The sequence below is a fragment of the Petromyzon marinus genome, chromosome 66 (genome assembly GCF_048934315.1).
Source record: "Petromyzon marinus isolate PM22_M1 ecotype Great Lakes invasive population chromosome 66, UKy_Petmar_22M1.pri1.0, whole genome shotgun sequence".
In the NCBI taxonomy this organism is placed as follows: domain Eukaryota; kingdom Metazoa; phylum Chordata; class Hyperoartia; order Petromyzontiformes; family Petromyzontidae; genus Petromyzon; species Petromyzon marinus.
In genome coordinates, this window is record NC_133732.1 from 5,978,264 (window position 1) to 6,003,403 (window position 25,140).

At 53.1% G+C, this 25,140-nt stretch overlaps 1 protein-coding gene across 1 annotated transcript in view; it reads right to left on the minus strand.

Annotated features, from left to right (window-relative positions):
* Nucleotides 1-24,185, minus strand: part of UNC93A (unc-93 homolog A) — a 40,342-nt gene extending 16,157 nt beyond the window's left edge. The window contains exons 1-4 of the mRNA XM_076054472.1: nucleotides 23,350-24,185; nucleotides 18,326-18,507; nucleotides 13,131-13,336; nucleotides 11,591-11,755 (exon numbers count right to left, since the gene is read on the minus strand). Coding sequence (XP_075910587.1) covers nucleotides 11,591-11,755; nucleotides 13,131-13,336; nucleotides 18,326-18,507; nucleotides 23,350-23,442 — 646 coding nt within the window. The 5' untranslated portion in view covers nucleotides 23,443-24,185. The remainder of the gene's footprint in view (nucleotides 1-11,590; nucleotides 11,756-13,130; nucleotides 13,337-18,325; nucleotides 18,508-23,349) is intronic.
* Between the last annotated feature and the right edge of the window lie 955 nt (nucleotides 24,186-25,140).

Sequence of the window (25,140 nt, forward strand, 5' to 3'; positions counted from 1 at the left end):
AATACCAATGTAGCAGCAACAATGCGAATGTAGCAACAATGTCAATGTAGCAGCAATGCCAATGTAGCAACAACAATGCGAATGTAACAACGTCAATGCAGCAGCAATACCAATGTAGCAACAATGCCAATGCAGTGGGCGAGAGAGCTGCTGTTTCAAGAGGTTTTCCCCAAACCTCTATCAACAGTTTCGCCTTTAGAGGCCGACTCCTTCGCCTGATGACGGCCGCTCGTGTTGCGATGGAAACGTCGCCGTTTGTTCCCCTTTGATTTGATTTCTAACTGCGTGGACTTTGCCAAAGAGTATGGATCCCTGCGGCCACGAGAGCTTCCAGTCAATGCGATTCCTCGTGGTGTTGTTGCGAATCCTCGGCCATGAGTTTTTGAAGCACTCTCTACAACGGGAGTGGTGTTTAGGTCGATGCTTAGCACCTCATGAACCGCGCACGATACTCGTTGCGAACAATGATACAATCGACGCATCGCCCCGTCTCACGACCGGTGTCGGAGCAGAGAACGTCGCCAGAATGCGAACAGGACAAGGACAATGCCACACGTATCGGAGCAATTAGGGGCCCCGTATTCTTGGTTCTTTCGGTAAAGTCACGTAGAAGGGAAACAATCAAATAAAACAATATATATAAAACGTCGCGATTCAAATTTTCTTTGCTGTGGTTTTCACACCTGTTGATGATTGCTTGTTTTTGCAGTCGAAACGTCGTGAGGATTTTATTGTTTTACATTATTTTTATTGTTTCCCTATCTACGTGGTGACTTTACCGAAAGAACGAAGAATATGAATCCCTGCGGTCACGAAAGCTTCAAATCGAAATTAATTTAGGGGGCCGTCCATAAATGACGTCACGCGATTTTGGACGATTTTTGACCCCCCCTCAAATATGACGTCACAAAGCTCTGCCCTCCCCCCCCCCAAAATAAAATAAAAATTAAACATGCTTCAAATCGCTATAAACTATTGTCATTGTAGTGCGTATTTAATTTGTCGCTGCAACTCTGATGTTGATGATGTTGTAGGAGAAAACATTTATTACAAATTCATAATAAAGGTGTTTTTGGGTTAGATCGCGTTTATTTATAAATGTGTCGTAACCCTCCACCACCCGACACGGCCAATCAGCAAAAAAAAGTGTCACGTTGACAAAAGACAAAAATAGTTCACTACTTTAGCCCACCGGTGTGTTGAAGAGTGAATCCACAACATTTACAGTTTGAGTAGTACTGTAACGTTTCGCTGGTAAATACTTCCAGCATCATCGGGCAATTCGCCAGAATGGTAAAGCCCTCGCTTGCTCCCGGTTTTTATATAGAGCAGCAGGGTGACGTCATCACTTAACTCATATCAGGTGCAGTGATTAGAGGCGGAGGGGGGGGGTATTGTAATTATATAATCGATTAGTAATCAGTCAATGGTTATGATTAGTAATGAGTTGTAGATTAGTAATTAGTTGCAATGTGTGTTATTGTGATTATATGCTACGTTAGTAATCCGTTAATTAGTATGTGTTTCCCCTATAAGGAATTGTAATGCGTATTATTTATTACAAAGTCTATTTAATTGAGCAGAACGCGTTGTCACTATTTATTTATATATATAAAGTTGACGCGTTTTGATGTGACGTCACATCTCTCAAACCCCGCCCCCCCGCCCTCCACCCCATCGTCACAAATACGTCACAAATGTCTGACCACCCCGCCCCCCCCCCCCACCACCTTCCTAGGTGCGTGACGTCATTAACGGACGGCTCCTTGTACCTGGGATAACTTCATCGGCAGTGTGAAAGTCTGTTAAATAAGTAGAGGCTTTGGCCTTTCCGGCGATACAACAGGCGTTGTGTTCGGATATTCAAACACCAAATGGAAACCTGTTGCTAGGATGAAGCATTGCATTTGCCATTCTAGATGTGAAGCTTTTGTGGCCGCAAGGATTCATATACTTTTTTTTCGGTAAAGTCACGTAGGTAAACGATAAATAAAATAAAATGAGAATAAATAGAGTAATGTATTTATTTATTTATAAATAAATAAAAATTAATGAAAACTAAATTAATTAATTTATATTTATATAATCTTAGCTCTTTCGGTAAAGTCACGTTGAAGGGAAACAATAATATATATTATATATATATTTTATTATTTTATTGTTTCCCTTCAACGTGACTTTACCGAAAGAGCTAAGAATATGAATTACTGCAGTCACGAAAGCTTTAAATCATTTATTTTTATTTTATTTATTTTTAAATAAATAAAAATAAATGAAAACTAAATTCATTCATTTATTTTTATTTATTTTTAAATATTTAAAAAATATATTTATTTTTAAATAAAAATAAATGGAAACTAAATTAAATCGTTTATTTTAATTTTATTTATTTGTAAATAAATAAAATAAATGAAAACTAAATCAAATAATTTATTTTATTTACTTTTAAATAAAAATAAATAAATGAAAACTAAATTAAATAATTCATTTTTTATTTATTTTTAAATAAAAAAATAAAATAAATGAAAAATAAATTCAATCAAATCATCCACAACATTTACACACCGGTGGGCTAAAGCAGTGAACTATTTTTGTCTTTTGTCAACGTGACACTTTTTTTTGCTGATTGGCCGTGTCGGGTGGTGGAGGGTTACGACACATTTATAAATAACGCGATCTAACCCCAACAACCTTTATTATGAATAGTACCGGTCGCGAAAGCCGACGTGTTAAACTAAATTAAATCATTTTTAATTTTTTTTACCTACGTGAGTACGCATTTACCATGTTCACCAAAAGAACTGCGTGTGGTTAATGCAGCACCTGCTTCCTTGAATAATGTTTACTCCAGTTGGCGTTTGAACATCTTAACCTTTCTCACGAGTGGCGATATTTACTAAACACCGCATCAGGCACTCATTTGAGGCTGAGCCGACCTAGGGGAGGTCCAGGTACCGGTTCAGATAATCGTCACGTGGTGGTGTTGGGCATGATTTGGAATCGAACTCGGGTCGCCGGGTTCATAGCGCAGCGCGCTAACCGCTACACCCACCGCTCTCCACACAACACACACCTGCACGCACGCACACACACCACACACACCACACACACCTGTACACATACCACACACTCCACACACACACAACAACCGCTAATCGCCACTAAGTGGCGGTGACGTCACCACGACGCTTGTGCCAGGCCATGTGCACCTTGAGGCCACGTGAAGTGTCGAACGCCCGCTCGCAGGAGGTCACGGGGCAGACCCAGCAGGTGCCACGGGTCGACTGACTGAGATGACTGGCTGATGCACCACCTGTGCCCTCTACTGTGCCAACCTGCTGTGCTTTAGCCACCCGGCGCTCAGCTCGTTGTTGTGAGCGTCGCTCCTCCGCCCTCCGTTGTTGTTGGAGGGCAACTGCCTCCAACTGTCCAGTAGCGTCCTTCACGAGCCTCCTCCACAAAGGCCGATCTGATCTAGACACCGCTGGTACCAATCATCGGCAAGTCCACTCAGCTCCACGTCCTCCTGTACCACATCACTCCATCTCTTCTCTAGCCCGTGCCGCGCCCGTTTAGCCCCCTCGATCCGGCCGAACAAAAGCTGTTTAGGCATGCAGTGGCTGGGCATGCGGGCTACATGACCCAGCCAACGCAGCCTTGCCTGCCAAAGGAGCTCACCGATGGGACCTTGTCCAGATTTTTCAAGGATTTGTGAGCTCGTCACACAATCCAGCCTGGTTAAACCCAGGATGGATCGTAGGCAGGGTAGCCTAATTGTTTCTAACCGGCGAAGATGTTCCATTAGGGGGGTCCACGTTTCGCAAGCGTAGAGAAGGGAAGGAATGACCGTGGCCGAGAAGACATGAAGCTTAGTGTGGAGCGACAGACCAGGTAGCTTCCACACAGCGTTACGCAACCGATGAAAAGATATTGCCGCTCGACTGATTCGGAGTGAGACCTCTGCTGTTAAACTGGAGCGGGTCATAAGCACACTGCCCAGGTACGGGAAACTCTCCACTCTCTCCACAACTGCCCCATCACCGATTGGAAGTTGTGGGGGTGGAGTGTCCGATGGTACAAAATACCCAGGCAGGTGCTCAGTTTTGGTGGGGCTGATGGACTTAGTGGCATGCTCCAGTCTCAGCAGCCGGGTCTCCAACTCCTCTGATTGAGCAGCTATTACCAAATCATCGGCATACATAACGTGGTTGAGCAATAGGGAGCCATCCCTTGACCGCACCCGGGCATCGATCAGCCTCCCCTTATATCTATACCAAATGGAAATTCTCCCGGTAGCGATATTGAAGGCTTCACGAACTACGTGGTCAAAATAGATGTTAAATAATGTGGGAGCCAGAGGACATCCCTGTCCCACCCCAAGGTGTACAGGGAATGGCTCTGACTCCCGGCCACGTAGTTTTACCCGGGCCCGCTCACCATCTTGAAGGTCCTTAATGATCGTGAGCAGAGGGACAGGGAATCCAAAAGTGCGAAGAACAACCCAGAGCCCAGGCCTACTGATGGTATCATAGGCCTTGACCAGGTCAATAAAGCAGAGATGTAGGTCTTGTTGGAATTCCCTACACCTCTGCTGTAGCAGACGGACAGAAAATATGGCATCTGTGCAGGACCGCCCTTTCCTGAAACCGCATTGGGGCTCCGCAAGCCTCTCCTCAGCGTGCCTGGCAAGGCGATGTTGAATAATCCTTGCCAGTACCTTTCCCGACACACTGAGGAGTGAGATGCCCCTGTAGTTGTTACAGTCTGTGAGGTCCCGTTTCTTAAAGAGGGGGACCACCAGGGCATCTTCCACACACCTGTACACACCACACACCTGTACACACCACACACACCTGTACACACACACACACCTGTACACACACACACCTGTACACACACACACCTGTACACACCACACACCTGTACACACCACACACACCTGTACACACACACACCTGTACACACACACACCTGTACACACCACACACCTGTACACACCACACACACCTGTACACACACACACACACCTGTACACACCACACACACACACCTGTACACACCACACACCTGTACACACCACACACACCTGTACCCACACACACCTGTACCCACACACACCTGTACACCACACACACCTGTACACAAACACCTGTACACACCACACACACCTGTACACACACACACCTGTACACACCACACACACCTGTACACACACACACACCTGTACACACCACACACCTGTACACACACCTGTACACACCACACACCTGTACACACACACACCTGTACACACACACACCTGTACACACCACACACACCTGTACACACACACCTTTACACACACACACACACCTGTATACACACACACACCTGTACACACACACCACACACCTGTACACACACACCTGTATACACACACCTGTACACACACACCTGTACACACACACACCTGTACACAACACACCTGTATACACACACCTGTACACACAACACACACCTGTACACACACACACCTGTACACACCACACACACCTGTACACACCACACATACCTGTACACACACACACCTGTACACACCACACACACCTGTACACACAACACACACCTGTACACACCACACACACCTGTACACACACACCTGTACACACCACACACACCTGTACACACCACACACCTGTACACACCACACACACCTGTACACACCACACACTTGTACACACACACCTGTACACACCACACACCTGTACACACACCACACACCTGTACACACAACACACACCTGTACACACACACACAGACCTGTACACACCACACCACACACCTGTACACACACACCTGTACACACACACCTGTACACACCACACACACCTGTACACACCACACACCTGTACACACCACACACACCTGTACACACCACACACTTGTACACACACACCTGTACACACCACACACCTGTACACACAACACACACCTGTACACACAACACACACCTGTACACACCACACACACCTGTACACACAACACACACCTGTACACACAACACACACCTGTACACACCACACACACCTGTACACACAACACACACCTGTACACACACACACCTGTACAAACCACACACATGTACACACAACACACACCTGTACACACACACACCTGTACACACAACACACACCTGTACACACACACCTGTACACACACACACACCTGTATATATACACACACACACACACACACCTGTACACACACACCACACACCTGTACACACACACCTGTATACACACACACACACACCTGTATACACACACCTGTACACACCACACACACCTGTACACACACACACACCTGTACACACCACACAAACCTGTACACACCACACACCTGTACACACCACACACACCTGTACACACCACACACTTGTACACACACACCTGTACACACCACACATTGTACACACAACACACACGTGTACACACAACACACACCTGTACACACACACACACCTGTACACACTACATACACCTGTACACACCACACACACACCTGTACACACCACATACACCTGTACACACACACACCTGTACACACCACATACACCTGTACACACACACCTGTACACACACACACACCTGTACACACCACACACACCTGTACACACCACACACACACCTGTACACACCACATACACCTGTACACACACACACCTGTACACACACACACCTGTACACACACACACACCTGTACACACCACACACACCTGCACACGCCACACACACCTGTACACACCACACACACACCTGTACACACCACATACACCTGTACACACACACACCTGTACACACACACACCTGTACACACACACACACACCTGTACACACACCCGTACACACCACACACACCTGCACACACACACCTGTACACACCACACACACACCTGTACACACCACACACCTGTACACACCACACACACCTGTACCCACACACACCTGTACACACCACACACACCTGTACACACACACACCTGTACACACCACATACACCTGTACACACACACCTGTACACACACACACACCTGTACACACCACACACCTGTACGCACACACCTGTACACACCGCACACCTGTACACACACACACACCTGTACACACACCTGTACACACACACACCTGTACACACACACACACACACACCTGTACACGCACACCTGTACACACACACACACCTGTACACACACACACCTGTACACACACACACCCCTGTACACACACACCTGTACCCACACACACCTGTACACACCACACACACCTGTACACACACACACCTGTACACACCACATACACCTGTACACACACACCTGTACACACACACACACCTGTACACACCACACACCTGTACACACACCTGTACACACCACACACCTGTACACACACACACCTGTACACACACCTGTACACACACACACCTGTACACACACACACACACCTGTACACACACACCTGTACACACACACCTGTACACACCACACACCTGTACCCACACACACCTGTACACACCACACACACCTGTACACACACACACCTGTACACACCACATACACCTGTAGACACACACCTGTACACACACACACACCTGTACACACCACACACCTGTACACACACCTATACACACCACACACCTGTACACACACACACCTGTACACACACCTGTACACACACACACCTGTACACACACACACCTGTACACACACACCTGTACACACACACATACCTGTACACACCACACACCTGTACCCACACACACCTGTACACACCACACACACCTGTACACACACACACACCTGTACACACCACATACACCTGTACACACACACCTGTACACACACACACACACCTGTACACACCACACACCTGTACACACACACCTGTACACACACACACCTGTACACACACCTGTACACACACACACCTGTACACACACACACACCTGTACACACACACCTGTACACACACACACACATACCTGTACACACCACACACCTGTACCCACACACACCTGTACACACCACACACACCTGTACACACACACACCTGTACACACCACATACACCTGTACACACACACCTGTACACACACACCACACACCTGTACACACACACCTGTATACACACACACCTGTATACACACACCTGTACACACCACACACACCTGTACACACACACACACCTGTACACACCACACAAACCTGTACACACCACACACCTGTACACACCACACACACCTGATACACCACACACTTGTACACACACACCTGTACACACCACACATTGTACACACAACACACACGTGTACACACAACACACACCTGTACACACACACACACCTGTACACACTACATACACCTGTACACACCACACACACACCTGTACACACCACATACACCTGTACACACACACCTGTACACACCACATACACCTGTACACACACACCTGTACACACACACACACACACCTGTACACACCATTCACACCTGTACACACCACACACACACCTGTACACACCACATACACCTGTACACACACACACCTGTACACACACACACCTGTACACACACACACACCTGTACACACCACACACACCTGCACACGCCACACACACCTGTACACACCACACACACACCTGTACACACCACATACACCTGTACACACACACACCTGTACACACACACACCTGTACACACACACACACACACACCTGTACACACACCTGTACACACACCCGTACACACCACACACACCTGCACACACACACCTGTACACACCACACACACACCTGTACACACCACACACCTGTACACACCACACACACCTGTACCCACACACACCTGTACACACCACACACACCTGTACACACACACACCTGTACACACCACATACACCTGTACACACACACCTGTACACACACACACACCTGTACACACCACACACCTGTACGCACACACCTGTACACACCACACACCTGTACACACACACACACCTGTACACACACCTGTACACACACACACCTGTACACACACACACACACCTGTACACGCACACCTGTACACACACACACACCTGTACACACACACACCTGTACACACACACACCCCTGTACACACACACCTGTACCCACACACACCTGTACACACCACACACACCTGTACACACACACACCTGTACACACCACATACACCTGTACACACACACCTGTACACACACACACACACACCTGTACACACCACACACCTGTACACACACCTGTACACACCACACACCTGTACACACACACACCTGTACACACACCTGTACACACACACACCTGTACACACACACACACCTGTACACACACACCTGTACACACACACCTGTACACACCACACACCTGTACCCACACACACCTGTACACACCACACACACCTGTACACACACACACCTGTACACACCACATACACCTGTAGACACACACCTGTACACACACACACACACCTGTACACACCACACACCTGTACACACACCTATACACACCACACACCTGTACACACACACACCTGTACACACACCTGTACACACACACACCTGTACACACACACACCTGTACACACACACCTGTACACACACACATACCTGTACACACCACACACCTGTACCCACACACACCTGTACACACCACACACACCTGTACACACACACACCTGTACACACCACATACACCTGTACACACACACCTGTACACACACACACACACCTGTACACACCACACACCTGTACACACACACCTGTACACACACACACCTGTACACACACCTGTACACACACACACCTGTACACACACACACACCTGTACACACACACCTGTACACACACACACACACACACACATACCTGTACACACCACACACCTGTACCCACACACACCTGTACACACCACACACACCTGTACACACACACACACCTGTACACACCACATACACCTGTACACACACACCTGTACACACACACACACCTGTACACACCACACACCTGTACACACACACCTGTACACACCACACACCTGTACACACACACACCTGTACACACACCTGTACACACACACCTGTACACACACACACCTGTACACACACACCTGTACACACACACACACACATACCTGTACACACCACACACCTGTACCCACACACACCTGTACACACCACACACACCTGTACACACACACACCTGTACACACCACATACACCTGTACACACACACCTGTACACACACACACACCTGTATACACCACACACCTGTACACACACACCTGTACACACCACACACCTGTACACACACACTCCTGTACACACACCTGTACACACACACACCTGTACACACACACACCTGTACACACCACACACACCTGTACACACACACCACACACACCTGTACACACACACCTGTACACACCACACACACCTGTACACACCACACACCTGTACACACACACACACCTGTACACACACACACACCTGTACACACACACACCTGTACACACCACACACCTGTACACACCACACACACCTGTACACACCACACACACACCTGTACACACACCACACACCGTACACAAACACACCTGTACACACACACCTGTACACACCACACACACCTGTACACACACACACACCTGTACACACCACACACCCGTACACACACACACCTGTACACACCACGCACACCTGTACACACACACCTGTACACACACACACCTGTACACACCACATACACCTGTACACACACACCTGTACACACACACACCTGTACACACACACACACACACCTGTACACACACACACACCTGTACACACACACAACACACACCTGTACACACACACACACACCTGTACACACCACATACACCTGTACACACACACCTGTACACACACACACCTGTACACACACCACACACCTGTACACACACACACACCTGTACACACCACACACACACACCTGTACACACACACACACACCTGTACACACACACCTGTACACACACACACACCTGTACACACCACACACACCTGTACACACACACACCTGTACACACACACACCTGTGCACACACCACACACTTGTACACACACACACCTGTACACACCACACACACCTGTACACACAACACACACCTGTACACACCTCACACACCTGTACACACACAAACCTGTACACACACCACTACACTTGTACACACACACACCTGTACACACCACACACACCTGTACACACAACACACACCTGTACACACACACCTGTACACACCACATACACCTGTACACACAACACACACCTGTACACACCTCACACACCTGTACACACACAAACCTGTACACACACCACACACTTGTACACACACACACCTGTACACACCACACACACCTGTACACACAACACACACCTGTACACACACACCTGTACACACACACCTGTACACACCACACTCCTGACGGAGCACGTGTGTGCGCGTGCGCGGGCACCCCCCGCCCCCCCCCGCAGCGCCCCCCCCGGGTTTGTCCGCTGTCTCACCGCTGTAGACGCTGAGCACGATGTAGACGGTGACCCTCGACGGCTGAACGGCGCCCGGCACCTCCTCGAGGCCGCCACCGCCGCCGCCGCCGCCCGGAGCCTCCCCGTGGCAGCTGCCCACGCCGCAGTGCAGCGGCAGCAGCAGGGACGCGTTGGCCGTGCCATCTGGAATCGAGGGGCGTGGTGTGGGTGGGTGGGTGGTGTGGGTGGTGGTGTGTGTGTGGTGGTGTGTGGGGAGCGGTAGTGTAGCGGTTAGCGCGCTGCGCTATGAACCTGGCGACCCGGGTTCAATTCCCGCTCACGGCCAACACCAGTGACGATTATCTGAACCGGTCCCGGGCCTCCCCTAGGTCGACTCAGCCTCAAATGAGTACCTGGGGCGGTGTGTAAATATCGCCACTAGGGAGACAAAGGCGGTCGGGCGTGGTGCTGGCCACCCACCCCCTCGTGTACCGTTCCGGCCTTCATAGGTGCTCGCTAACAGCACTTGCCCCTACAGTCTGTTAAGGCTATACGGGGATCTTTGTCTTTGTCTTTTGTGGTGGTGTGTGTGGTGTGGCGCTGGGATGTCGAGGCTTTCCGTTTGTGCCGCAAGGAACTGGCGGTGGCGCCTCTACCGGTGGTCATCTCCATTAGCCAACCCGTGGCACCTGCTGGGTCTGGCACCGCGACCTCCTCCTCCAAGTCAGCAGCGAGAGCCGTCGACACTTTCACGTGGTAGCCTCGAAGTGCACCCGGCCTGGCACGTCGCTTAGTGGCGAATGGCCGGGGTGCTGGGATTGGGGGGTGTGGAGGGGGCGTGGAGGGGGCGTGGAGGTGTGTGGGGTGGTGAGGGTGGCCACAGGGCTCGCAGGCGTTCTGTGCTGGCGATGAACCGAGTCCGCGTTCACGACGCTGGGAGATTCGCAGGGCGAAGGGGATCTGCCTCAGGGGGGCCAAGCAGGGCCAGCGGCGCGGTGTTAATGACGCGATCACTGAGTTGCGTGTGCGTGACGTCGGTGGGCGTGGCCCGTCGCGAGTCTCCGCCCCCTTCATCTACCCCGCGCGCGCGAGCGACGTCGGTGGGCGTCGCCCGTCGCGAGTCTCCCCCCCCTTCATCCGCCCCGCGCGCGCGCGAGCGACGTCGGTGGGCGTGGCCCGTCGCGAGTCTCCGCCCCCTTCATTCACCCCACGTGCGCGCGAGCGACGTCGGTGGGCGTCGCCCGTCGCGAGTCTCCGCCCCCTTCATCTACTCCGCGCGCGCGACCGACGTCGGTGGGCGTCACGAGTCTCCGCCCCCTTCATCCGCCCCACGCGCGCGCGAGCGACGTCGGTGGGCGTGGCCCGTCGCGAGTCTCCGCCCCCTTCATCCGCCCCACGCGCGCGCGAGCGACGTCGGTGGGCGTGGCCCGTCGCGAGTCTCCGCCCCCTTCATCTACCCCACGCGCGCGAGCGACGTCGGTGGGCGTGGCCCGTCGCGAGTCTCCGCCCCCTTCATCTACCCCACGCGCGCGAGCGACGTCGGTGGGCGTGGCCCGTCGCGAGTCTCCGCCCACCTTACCCGCGCCGGGCGCCTGCGTCAGCACGAGCGACGAGACGAGGTTGCCCCATACTTGGCCACTCTGGAAGAGGGCAAAGAAGAGGGAGAAGTAGCGGCCGACGATGGCGGCCCGGCCGCGGGCCCTCGCCGTCAGGTAGGCGCACTTGGAGGCCCAGAGGGGAGCGGCGCCGGCGCCCAGCACAATGGACGCCGGCACCATCGTGGCCCTGCGGGCACGCGGAGCGAACTTGCTCGCTCGCTCACTCGCTCACAACTCACTCACTCACAACTCACTCACTCACTCACAACTCACTCACCGCTCACTCACTCACTCACAACTCACTCACTCACTCACAACTCACTCACAACTCACTCGCTCACTCGCTCACTCGCTCACTCGCTCACTCGCTCACCGCTCACTCACTCACTCACAACTCACTCGCTCACTCGCTCACTCACTCACCGCTCACTCACCGCTCACTCACTCACTCACAACTCACTCACCGCTCACTCACTCACAACTCACTCACTCACTCACAACTCACTCACCGCTCACTCACTCACCGCTCACTCGCTCACCGCTCACTCACTCACTCACCGCTCACTCGCTCAATCACTCACAACTAACTCACCGCTCACTCGTTCACTCACAACTCACTCACCGCTCACTCGTTCACTCACTCACAACTCACTCGCCGCTCACTCAATCACCGCTCACTCGCTCACCGCTCACTCGCTCACTCACAACTCACTCACCGCTCACTCGCTCACTCACAACTCACTCACCGCTCACTCACTCACTCACAACTCACTCACCGCTCACTCACTCACTCACAACTCACTCACCGCTCACTCACTCACTCACAACTCACTCACCGCTCACTCACTCACTCACAACTCACTCACCGCTCACTCACTCACTCACAACTCACTCACCGCTCACTCACTCACTCACAACTCACTCACCGCTCACTCACTCACTCACAACTCACTCACCGCTCACTCGCTCACCGCTCACTCGCTCGCTCACTCACACGCTCACTCACAACTCACTCACGGCTCACTCGCTCGCTCACTCACTCGCTCACTCGCAACTCACTCACCGCTCACTCGCTCACTCACAACTCACTAACTCACAACTCACTCACCGCTCACTCGCTCACTCACTCACAACTCACTCACCACTCACTCGCTCACTCACTCACCGCTCACTCACTCACTGCTCACCCGTTCACTCACAACTCACTGACCGCTCGCTCGCTCGCTCACTCACTCACAACTCACTCACTGCTCACTCGCTCACTCACAACTCACTCACCGCTCACTCGCTCACTCACTCACCGCTCATTCACCGCTCACTCGCTCACTCACTCACAACTCACTCACCGCTCACTCGCTCACTCACTCACAACTCACTCACCGCTCACTCGCTCACTCACTCACAACTCACTCACTCACCACTCAATCACTCACCGCTCACTCACTCACCACTCACTCACTCACCGCTCACTCGCTCACTCACTCAAAACTCACTCGACGCTCACTCGCTCACTCACTCACAACTCACTCACCGCTCACTCGCTCACTCACTCACAACTCACTCACCGCTCACTCGCTCACTCACTCACCGCTCACTCGCTCACCGCTCACTCACTCACCACTCACTCACTCACCGCTCACTCGCTCACTCACTCAAAACTCACTCGACGCTCAGTCGCTCACTCACTCAAAACTCACTCACCGCTCACTCGCTCACTCACTCACAACTCACTGACCGCTCACTCGCTCACTCACTCACCGCTCACTCGCTCACCGCTCACTCACTCACTCACCGCTCACTCGCTCAATCACTCACAACTAACTCACCGCTCACTCGTTCACTCACAACTCACTCACCGCTCACTCGTTCACTCACTCACAACTCACTCGCCGCTCACTCAATCACCGCTCACTCGCTCACCGCTCACTCGCTCACTCGCTCACTCACAACTCACTCACAACTGACTCACTCACTCACAACTCACTCACCGCTCACTCACTCACTCACAACTCACTCACCGCTCACTCACTCACTCACAACTCACTCACCGCTCACTCACTCACTCACAACTCACTCACCGCTCACTCACTCACTCACAACTCACTCACCGCTCACTCGCTCACCGCTCACTCGCTCGCTCACTCACACGCTCACTCACAACTCACTCACGGCTCACTCGCTCACCGCTCACTCGCTCGCTCACTCACTCGCTCACTCGCAACTCACTCACAACTGACTCACTCACTCACAACTCACTCACCGCTCACTCACTCACTCACAACTCACTCACCGCTCACTCACTCACTCACAACTCACTCACCGCTCACTCACTCACTCACAACTCACTCACCGCTCACTCACTCACTCACAACTCACTCACCGCTCACTCGCTCACCGCTCACTCGCTCGCTCACTCACACGCTCACTCACAACTCACTCACGGCTCACTCGCTCACCGCTCACTCGCTCGCTCACTCACTCGCTCACTCGCAACTCACTCACCGCTCACTCGCTCACTCACAACTCACTAACTCACAACTCACTCACCGCTCACTCGCTCACTCACTCACAACTCACTCACCACTCACTCGCTCACTCACTCACCGCTCACTCACTCACTGCTCACCCGTTCACTCACAACTCACTCACCGCTCGCTCGCTCGCTCACTCACTCACAACTCACTCACTGCTCACTCGCTCACTCACAACTCACTCACCGCTCACTCGCTCACTCACTCACAACTCACTCACCGCTCACTCGCTCACTCACTCACAACTCACTCACCGCTCACTCGCTCACTCACTCACAACTCACTCACCGCTCACTCGCTCACTCACTCACAACTCACTCACTCACCACTCAATCACTCACCGCTCACTCACTCACCACTCACTCACTCACCGCTCACTCGCTCACTCACTCAAAACTCACTCGACGCTCACTCGCTCACTCACTCACAACTCACTCACCGCTCACTCGCTCACTCACTCACAACTCACTCACCGCTCACTCGCTCACTCACTCACCGCTCACTCGCTCACCGCTCACTCACTCACCACTCACTCACTCACCGCTCACTCGCTCACTCACTCAAAACTCACTCGACGCTCAGTCGCTCACTCACTCAAAACTCACTCACCGCTCACTCGCTCACTCACTCACAACTCACTCACCGCTCACTCGCTCACTCACTCACCGCTCACTCGCTCACCGCTCACTCACTCACTCACCGCTCACTCGCTCAATCACTCACAACTAACTCACCGCTCACTCGTTCACTCACAACTCACTCACCGCTCACTCGTTCACTCACTCACAACTCACTCACCGCTCACTCACTCACCGCTCACTCACTCACCACTCACTCGCTCAGTCACAACTCACTCACTCGACGCTCACTCACTCACATCTCACTCACTTACCACTCACTCGCTCACTCACTCACAACTCACTCACTCGACGCTCACTCACTCACAACTCACTCACTCGACGCTCACTCGCTCATTCACTCACAACTCACTCACCGCTCACTCGCTCACTCACAACTCACTAACTCACAACTCACTCACCGCTCACTCGCTCACTCACTCACAACTCACTCACCACTCACTCGCTCACTCACTCACCGCTCACTCACTCACTGCTCACCCGTTCACTCACAACTCACTCACCGCTCGCTCGCTCGCTCACTCACTCACAACTCACTCACTGCTCACTCGCTCACTCACAACTCACTCACCGCTCACTCGCTCACTCACTCACCGCTCATTCACCGCTCACTCGCTCACTCACTCACAACTCACTCACCGCTCACTCGCTCACTCACTCACAACTCACTCACCGCTCACTCGCTCACTCACTCACAACTCACTCACTCACCACTCAATCACTCACCGCTCACTCACTCACCACTCACTCACTCACCGCTCACTCGCTCACTCACTCAAAACTCACTCGACGCTCACTCGCTCACTCACTCACAACTCACTCACCGCTCACTCGCTCACTCACTCACAACTCACTCACCGCTCACTCGCTCACTCACTCACCGCTCACTCGCTCACCACTCACTCACTCACCACTCACTCACTCACCGCTCACTCGCTCACTCACTCAAAACTCACTCGACGCTCAGTCGCTCACTCACTCAAAACTCACTCACCGCTCACTCGCTCACTCACTCACAACTCACTCACCGCTCACTCGCTCACTCACTCACCGCTCACTCACTCACCGCTCACTCACTCACTCACCGCTCACTCGCTCAATCACTCACAACTAACTCACCGCTCACTCGTTCACTCACAACTCACTCACCGCTCACTCGTTCACTCACTCACAACTCACTCACCGCTCACTCACTCACCGCTCACTCACTCACCGCTCACTCGCTCACTCACAACTCACTCACTCGACGCTCACTCACTCACATCTCACTCACTTACCACTCACTCGCTCACTCACTCACAACTCACTCACTCGACGCTCACTCACTCACAACTCACTCACTCGACGCTCACTCGCTCATTCACTCACAACTCACTCACCGCTCACTCGCTCACTCACTCACAACTCACTCACTCACCGCTCACTCGCTCACTCACCACTCACTCGCTCACTCACTCAAAACTCACTCACCGCTCACTCGCTCACTCACTCACAACTCACTCACTCACCGCTCACTCGCTCACTCACCACTCACTCGCTCACTCACTCAAAACTGACTCACCGCTCACTCGCTCACTCACTCACAACTCACTCACTCGACGCTCGCTCGCTCACTCACCACTCACTCGCTCACTCACTCAAAACTCACTCAACGCTCACTCGCTCACTCACTCACAACTCACTCACTCGACGCTCGCTCGCTCACTCACAACTCACTCACTCCACCACCTCCTCCTCCACCATCACCACCTCCTTCTCCTCCCTCCTCTTCCACCACCTCCTCCAACACCATCCTCCTCCCTCCTACACCCAGTGTCGCCGCGTATCCCTCTCACCAGGTGGGGTATAAGTTGGCCGTGAAGTGCGTCAGGTAGCAGCACCATGGACAGCACCATGGTGCAGACCTACACCACCTCCTCCACCACCTTCTCCACCTCCTCCATCTCCTCCTCCACCTCCTCCACCACCACCTCCTCCCCTCCCTCCTGTCCCCCGCTATGATCTCACCAGGTGGGGTAGAAGTTGGCCGCGAAGTAGGGCAGGTAGCAGCCCATGGACAGCACCATGGTGCGCTTGCAGCCCAGGCGGTGGATGAGCGCGGACGGCGTGAAGAGGCAGGAGGCGACGAGCGTGATGTAGACGACGCTCAGCGACGCCGCGCCCAGACTGCCCTCGCTGTTGAGGCTGCTCTGGTCTCGGCCCGGTGTCCCGCGGTGCCATGGGAAGTGGGGGGAGGGGGGGGGGAGGAGGCAGTGGGGGGGGGTGTTGGGGGGATCGAGGGGGTCATCACTTTGGTTGCTGTGTGGTGGTGGTGGTGGTGGAGGTGGTGGTGGTGGTGGTGGAGGTGGTGGTGGTGGTGGTGGAGGTGGTGGTGGTGGAGGTGGTGCTAGTGGTGGTGGAGGTGGTGGTGGTGGTGATGGTGGTGGAGGTGGTGGTGGTGGTGGTGGTGATGGTGGTGATGGTGGTGATGATGGTGATGATGGTGGTGGTGGTGGTGGTGGAGGTGCTGGTGGTGGTGGTGGTGATGGTGGTGGAGGTGCTGGTGGTGGTGGTGATGGTGGTGGAGGTGGTGGTGGTGGTGGAGGTGGTGGTGGTGGTGGTGGAGGTGGTGGTGGTGGTGGTGGTGGAGGTGGTGGTGGTGGAGGTGGTGGAGGTGGTGGTGGTGGTGGTGGTGCTGGTGGAGGTGGTGGTGGTGGTGGTGATGGTGATGATGGTGGTGGTGGAGGTGGTGGTGGTAGTGGTGGAGGTGGTGGAGGTGGTGATGGTGGAGGTGGTGGGGGTGGTGGAGGTGGTGGTGGAGGTGGTGGTGGTAGTGGTGTAGGTGGTGGTGGTGATGGTGATGATGGTGGTGGTGGTGGAGGTGGTGGTGGTGGTGGTGGTGTTACGTCGCGTGTGTCATGCGCGCGTGTTGGGCCGCTTGTGAGATGATGCGCCCGAGGGGAGTGGGTGAGTGGGTGGGTGGCGAGGTGGGTGATTGAGTGGTGCGGATAAACGAGCCCCTACCACCTCGTTGGTGCTGGACGGGAACGCTGTGGTTAGCAGTGCCATGAGGGGAGCGCCAATGTAGATTGGGCCATGCCCCTAACAGCGTTTGTAGCCACCACAGCGGCCACATTGGGGGCTCTGGACTGGTGTGAGAGGCTGGTAACCCCTCCACTTTCAATCTAAGTACCACTGAACCACGAAAATATATATATATATATCTAACGAAGCTTATGCCGGAGGCCCCGTCGTCTTGTGGCCAAACCCCATTTGGCGGAGCCAGGAGATTGAATCCTTACCCTCGGGGCTCCTCCAGAAACAACAAAAAACTACTGCGGGTGGCCACGTGGAATGTTCGAATGCTCATTGCGGAAGAGAGGCTGCCACTCCTCTGTCGGGAGCTGGACCGGTACCGCCTGGATCTATGTGGTATTCTGGAGGCCCGGTGGATCGGCTCTGGCTCCTGCCACCATGAGGGGTGGGCAGTCTTCTACTTGGGGCAGGAAGCTGCCAAACAACAGGGAGTGGCTCTTCATTTGAACAAAAGAATAAAGGGGGCGTGGGAGCGTGGCGGTGAGGTGTGGGAAGCTGTAAGTCCCAGGCTACTTTGGGCTCGCCTTCCCATCAACCAGAGGCGAGGAGTGGTGGTCGTGGTTATTTACGCCTCCAACGAACATGAACATCAGTGGAGGGATGCAGGCAAAGCCGATGAGTCAGATGCCTTCTATGACTTCCTGTCACAGGTGCTAGCTAAAGTGGCCCCTCGGGATAGAGTCATCTTGTTGGGTGACTTCATTGCCCGAGTTGGTCATGATGCTGGCACCTGGTCTGGAGTGATTGGAAGGCATGGGCCAGATCAGCTCAATAACAACGGTAGGAGGCTGCTAGACTTTTGTGCAGCCCGTAGGCTTGTAATTACCAACACGCTGTTCGGCGCATCCACACAACGTCATGGACGCATGCTGGATCCAAGCAAGAACATCTGCTGGACTACATAGTGACGGACCAGCGGATGCCGGCCCATTTCCTTGACACCAGGACCTACCATGGAGCTGATCTGCCCTCTGACCATCGACTAGTCATCTTAAGATGCGCCTGCCATTCTTCCTCTCTAGTGGTGGGTGTACACACAGGACCCCATTCAAACCCATAGTGGCCAGGTCTCAGCTAGCTGATGAAAGTTGCAAGCAATAATTTCATCATCGCTTGCAGCTGGGGTTGCCATTATCCCCCACTCCTCCTGATGTCGAGGGGAAATAGGCGAAGTTTAGGACTGTGACTCATGCAGCTGCAATTACTTCATTGGGTACACGGTCCAGACCTCTCCAGAGAACCTGGCTGACAGAGAGGGTGTTCAGGATGGTTGAGAAAAAGCGACAGGCCCACTCTCATCATCTAAAGCATCCTACTTCAGAGAATGAGGAGGCTTACCGCAGCCTTTGCTCGGAGGTTCAGAGAGCGGTGAGGCGCTGCAAGGATGGGTGGTGGTCACGGGTTTCTCAGGAGATGGAATCTGCCTCAGTGGCCCGCGATCACAAATCACTCTTTAATTCCGTAAAAAAGTAACTTATAGTTCTACACCTGTCACCATCATTAGGGGAAAGAACAATCCAATCTCCGACCCCCAGGAACAGGTTTGCAGATTTGCTAAGCATTTCTGTGAGGTCTTGGTGGAGGGGAAATCCCTCAGCCTGTAAAACATCATGGGGCAAAGTGGGGATGACCCTGCTGAGGCTGCTGTGCCTCCAATATTGGAAGAAGTCACCCCCTGTGAGTGGCTGGCTGAGGTGCCATCTGTTGAGGAAGTACTGAAGGCGATCCAGAGTCTGAGACCAGGAAAGGCAGCGGGCAGAGATGATCTCCCAAGCGAAATGCTGAGGGAGGGTCGCGTTTGTGCACAGACTGCCCTACATGACAACATAACAACAGTCTGGACCACTGGACAGGTTCCGCAGGATTGGAAGGTTGCCCTGGTGGGGACCGCAAAGACTCCTCAGTATTCTAGATTTGAAGCTTTCGTGACTGCAAGGATTCATACTCTTTGTTTTTTTTTCGGTAAAGTCACGTGGGTAAAATAAAATGAAAAAACTAAATTAAATCACGACGTTTCGGAGCCAACACAAGCTTCCGTCTTCAGGTGGAACAGTCACAGCAAGATCGCTGCATCACGTGATCAGGTGATGCAGCGATCTTGCTGTGATTGTTCCACCTGAAGACGGAAGCTTGTGAAGCTTGTGTCCCCCTGCTCAAGAAAGCACATATACATGCCCGTCTGAAGTTTGCCAATGAACATCTGAATGATTCAGAGGACAACTGGGTGAAAGTGTTGCGGTCAGATGAGACCAAAATGGAGCTCTTTGGCATCAACTCAACTCGCCGTGTTTGGAGGAGGAGGAATGCTGCCTATGACCCCAAGAACACCATCCCCACCGTCAAACATGGAGGTGGAAACATGCTTTGGGGGTGTTTTTCTGCAAAGGGGACAGGGCAACTTCACCGCATCAAAGGGACGATGGACGGGGCCATGTACCGTCAAATCTTGGGTGAGAACCTCCTTCCCTCGGCCAGGGCATTGAAAATGGGTCGTGGATGGGTATTCCAGCATGACAATGACCCAAAACACATGGCCAAGGCAACAAAGGAGTGGCTCAAGAAGAAGCACATTAAGGTCCTGGAGTGGCCTAGCCAGTCTCCAGACCTTAATCCCTTAGAAAATCTGTGGAGGGAGCTGAAGGTTCGAGTTGCCAAACGTCAGCCTCGAAACCTTAATGACTTGTAGAAGATCTGCAAAGAGGCATGGGACAAAATTCCTCCTGAGATGTGTGCAAACCTGGTGGCCAACTACAAGAAACGTCTGACCTCTGTGATTGCCAACAAGGGTTTTGCCACCAAGGACTAAGTCATGTTTTGCAGAGGGGTCAAATACGCATTTCCCTCATTAAAATGCAAAACAATTTATAACATATTTGACATGCGTTTTTCTGGATTTTGTTGTTGTTATTCTGTCTCTCACTGTTCAAAGAAACCTACCATTAAAATTATAGACTGATCATTTCTTTGTCAGTGGGAAAACGTACAAAATCAGCAGGGGATCAAATACTTTTTTCCCTCACTGTAAACAGCTATTGTTCGGCCGGATAGAGGGGGCTAAACAGGCGCGGCACGGGCTAGAGAAGAGATGGAGTGATGTGGTACAGGAGGACGTGGAGCTGAGTGGACTTGCCGATGACTGTTACCAGCTGTGTCAAGATCGGCCTCTGTGGAGGAGGCTCGTCAAGGATGCTGCTACTGGGCAGTTGGAGGCAGTCGCTATCCAACAACAACGGAGGGCAGAGGAGTGACGCTCACAATAACGACCGGAGCGCCGGGCGGCTAAAGCACAGCAGGTTGGCACAGTAGGGGGCACAGGTAGTGCATCAGCCAGTCATCTCAGTCAGTCGACCCGTGGCAACTGGGTCTGCCCCGTGACCTCCTGCCAGCGGGCATTCGACACTTCACGTGGCCTCAACGTGCACCTAGCCTGGCACAAGCGCCGTGGTGACGTCACCGTCACTTAGTGGCGAATGGCGCTTGTTGATTGAGTGGGTGGGGGTTAGGTGGGTGGGTGAGTGAGTGGGTAGGTGGCTAAGTCGGTGAGTGAGTGAGTGGGTGAGTGAGTGAGTGGGTGAGTGAATGAGTGGATGAGTGAGTGAGTGGGTGAGTGAGGGAGTGGGTGAGCGAGTGGGTGAGTGAGTGAGTGGATGAGTGAGTGAGTGGATGAGTGAGTGGGTGGGTGAGTGAGTGAGTGGGTGAGTGAGTGAGTGGATGAGTGAGTGAGTGAGTGGATGAGTGAGTGAGTGAGTGGGTGAGTGAGTGAGTGGATGAGTGAGTGGGTGGGTGAGTGAGTGAGTGGATGAGTGAGTGGGTGGGTGAGTGAGTGAGTGGATGAGTGAGTGAGTGAATGGATGAGTGAGTGATTGAGTGGATGAGTGAGTGGATGTGTGAGTGGGTGAGTGAGTGGATGAGTGAGTGGATGAGTGAGTGGGTGAGTGAGTGAGTGAGAGCCTCACCTGTAGATTCTGGAGGGCGTTGAAGGCGGTGAATAGGAAGAGGAACCCCACGCTGATCACGACGACGTCTCTCGTGTCTCGAGAAAGAAGCATGGTGACCAGAGACAAAGGTCCCCCGTGTAGCCTCTAACAGGCTGGAGGGGCAAGTGCTGTTAGTAGCGAGTAGCAGCAGCAATGCCTATAAAGGAGACACAGGCAAAGGTCCCCCGTGTAGCCTCTAACAGGCTGTAGGGGCAAGTGCTGTTAGTAGCGAGTAGCAGCAGCAGCAATGCCTATGAAGGAGACACAGACAAAGGACCCCCGTGTAGCCTCTAACAGGCTGGAGGGGCAAGTGCTGTGAGTAGCGAGCAGCAGCAATTCCTATGAAGGAGATAGAGACAAAGGTCCCCCGCGTAGCCTCTTACAGGCTGTAGGGGCAAGTGCTGTGAGTAGCGAGCACCGATGAAAGCCGGCACGGAACACGAGGGCGTGGGTTGTCAGCACCACTCCCGGCCGCCTTTGTCTTCCCGGTCGCGATGTTTAGTACAAACCGTCCCAGGTACTCATTTAAGGCTGAGCCGACCTAGGGGAGGTCTAGGACCGGTTCCCATAATCGCTATCACTGGTGTTGGCCGTGGGCGGGAATCGAACTGGGGTCTCTGCCAGGCTAGGTGCAGGAGGAGGTCACGGGACAGACCCTGCAGGTGCCATGGGTTGACTGCCGTGCCAGGCTAGGTGCAGGAGGAGGTCACGGGACAGACCCTGCAGGTGACGTGGGTTGACTGCCGTGCCAGGCTAGGTGCAGGAGGAGGTCAAGGGACAGACCCAGCAGGTGCCATGGGTTGACTGCTGTGCCAGGCTAGGTGCAGGAGGAGGTCAAGGGACAGACCCAGCAGGTGCCGTGGGTTGACTGCCGTGCCAGGCTAGGTGCAGGAGGAGGTCAAGGGACAGACCCTGCAGGTGCCATGGGTTGACTGCCGTGCCAGGCTAGGTGCAGGAGCAGGTCACGGGACAGACCCAGCAGGTGCCATGGGTTGACTGCCGTGCCAGGCTAGGTGCAGGAGGAGGTCACGGGACAGACCCAGCAGGTGCCATGGGTTGACTGCCGTGCCAGGCTAGGTGCAGGAGGAGGTCAAGGGACAGACCCTGCAGGTGCCGTGGGTTGACTGACTGAGATGACTGGCAGATGCACCGGATGTACCCCCCTACTATGCCAACACAACAACAACCGCATTCGCCGCTAAGTGGCGGTGACGTCACCACGACGCTCGTGCCAGGCTAGGTGCACCTTGAGGCCACGCGATGTGTCGAACGCCCGCTGGCAGAAGGTCACGGGGCAGACCCAGCAGGTGCCACGGGTCGACTGACTGAGATGAGTGGCTGATGCCAACACACAAACATACAGACAGGCAAAGACAAAAACACCCACACACACACACAGACACACACACACGTGTCCGTACAGATGGTTGACATTAAGGAAGGAATTCCGTGCTTAACGGAGCGAGTTTCGTTGCCTTGTCTCAACTCTGACCCCGTGATCTCCCTGTCTCTGTGTCTCGCTGTCCCACTCACTCACTCTGTAGAACAGGGGGAGATCAAACAAACTCCACTCACTCACTCTGTAGAACAGGGGGAGACCATACAAACTCCACTCACTCTGTAGAACAGGGGGATATTCAAAAAACTCTACTCACTCAATCTGTAGTACAGGGAGAGATCATACAAACTTCACTCACTCTGTAGAACAGGGAGAGATCATACAAACTCGACTCACTCACTCTATAGAACAGGGGGAGATCATACAAACTC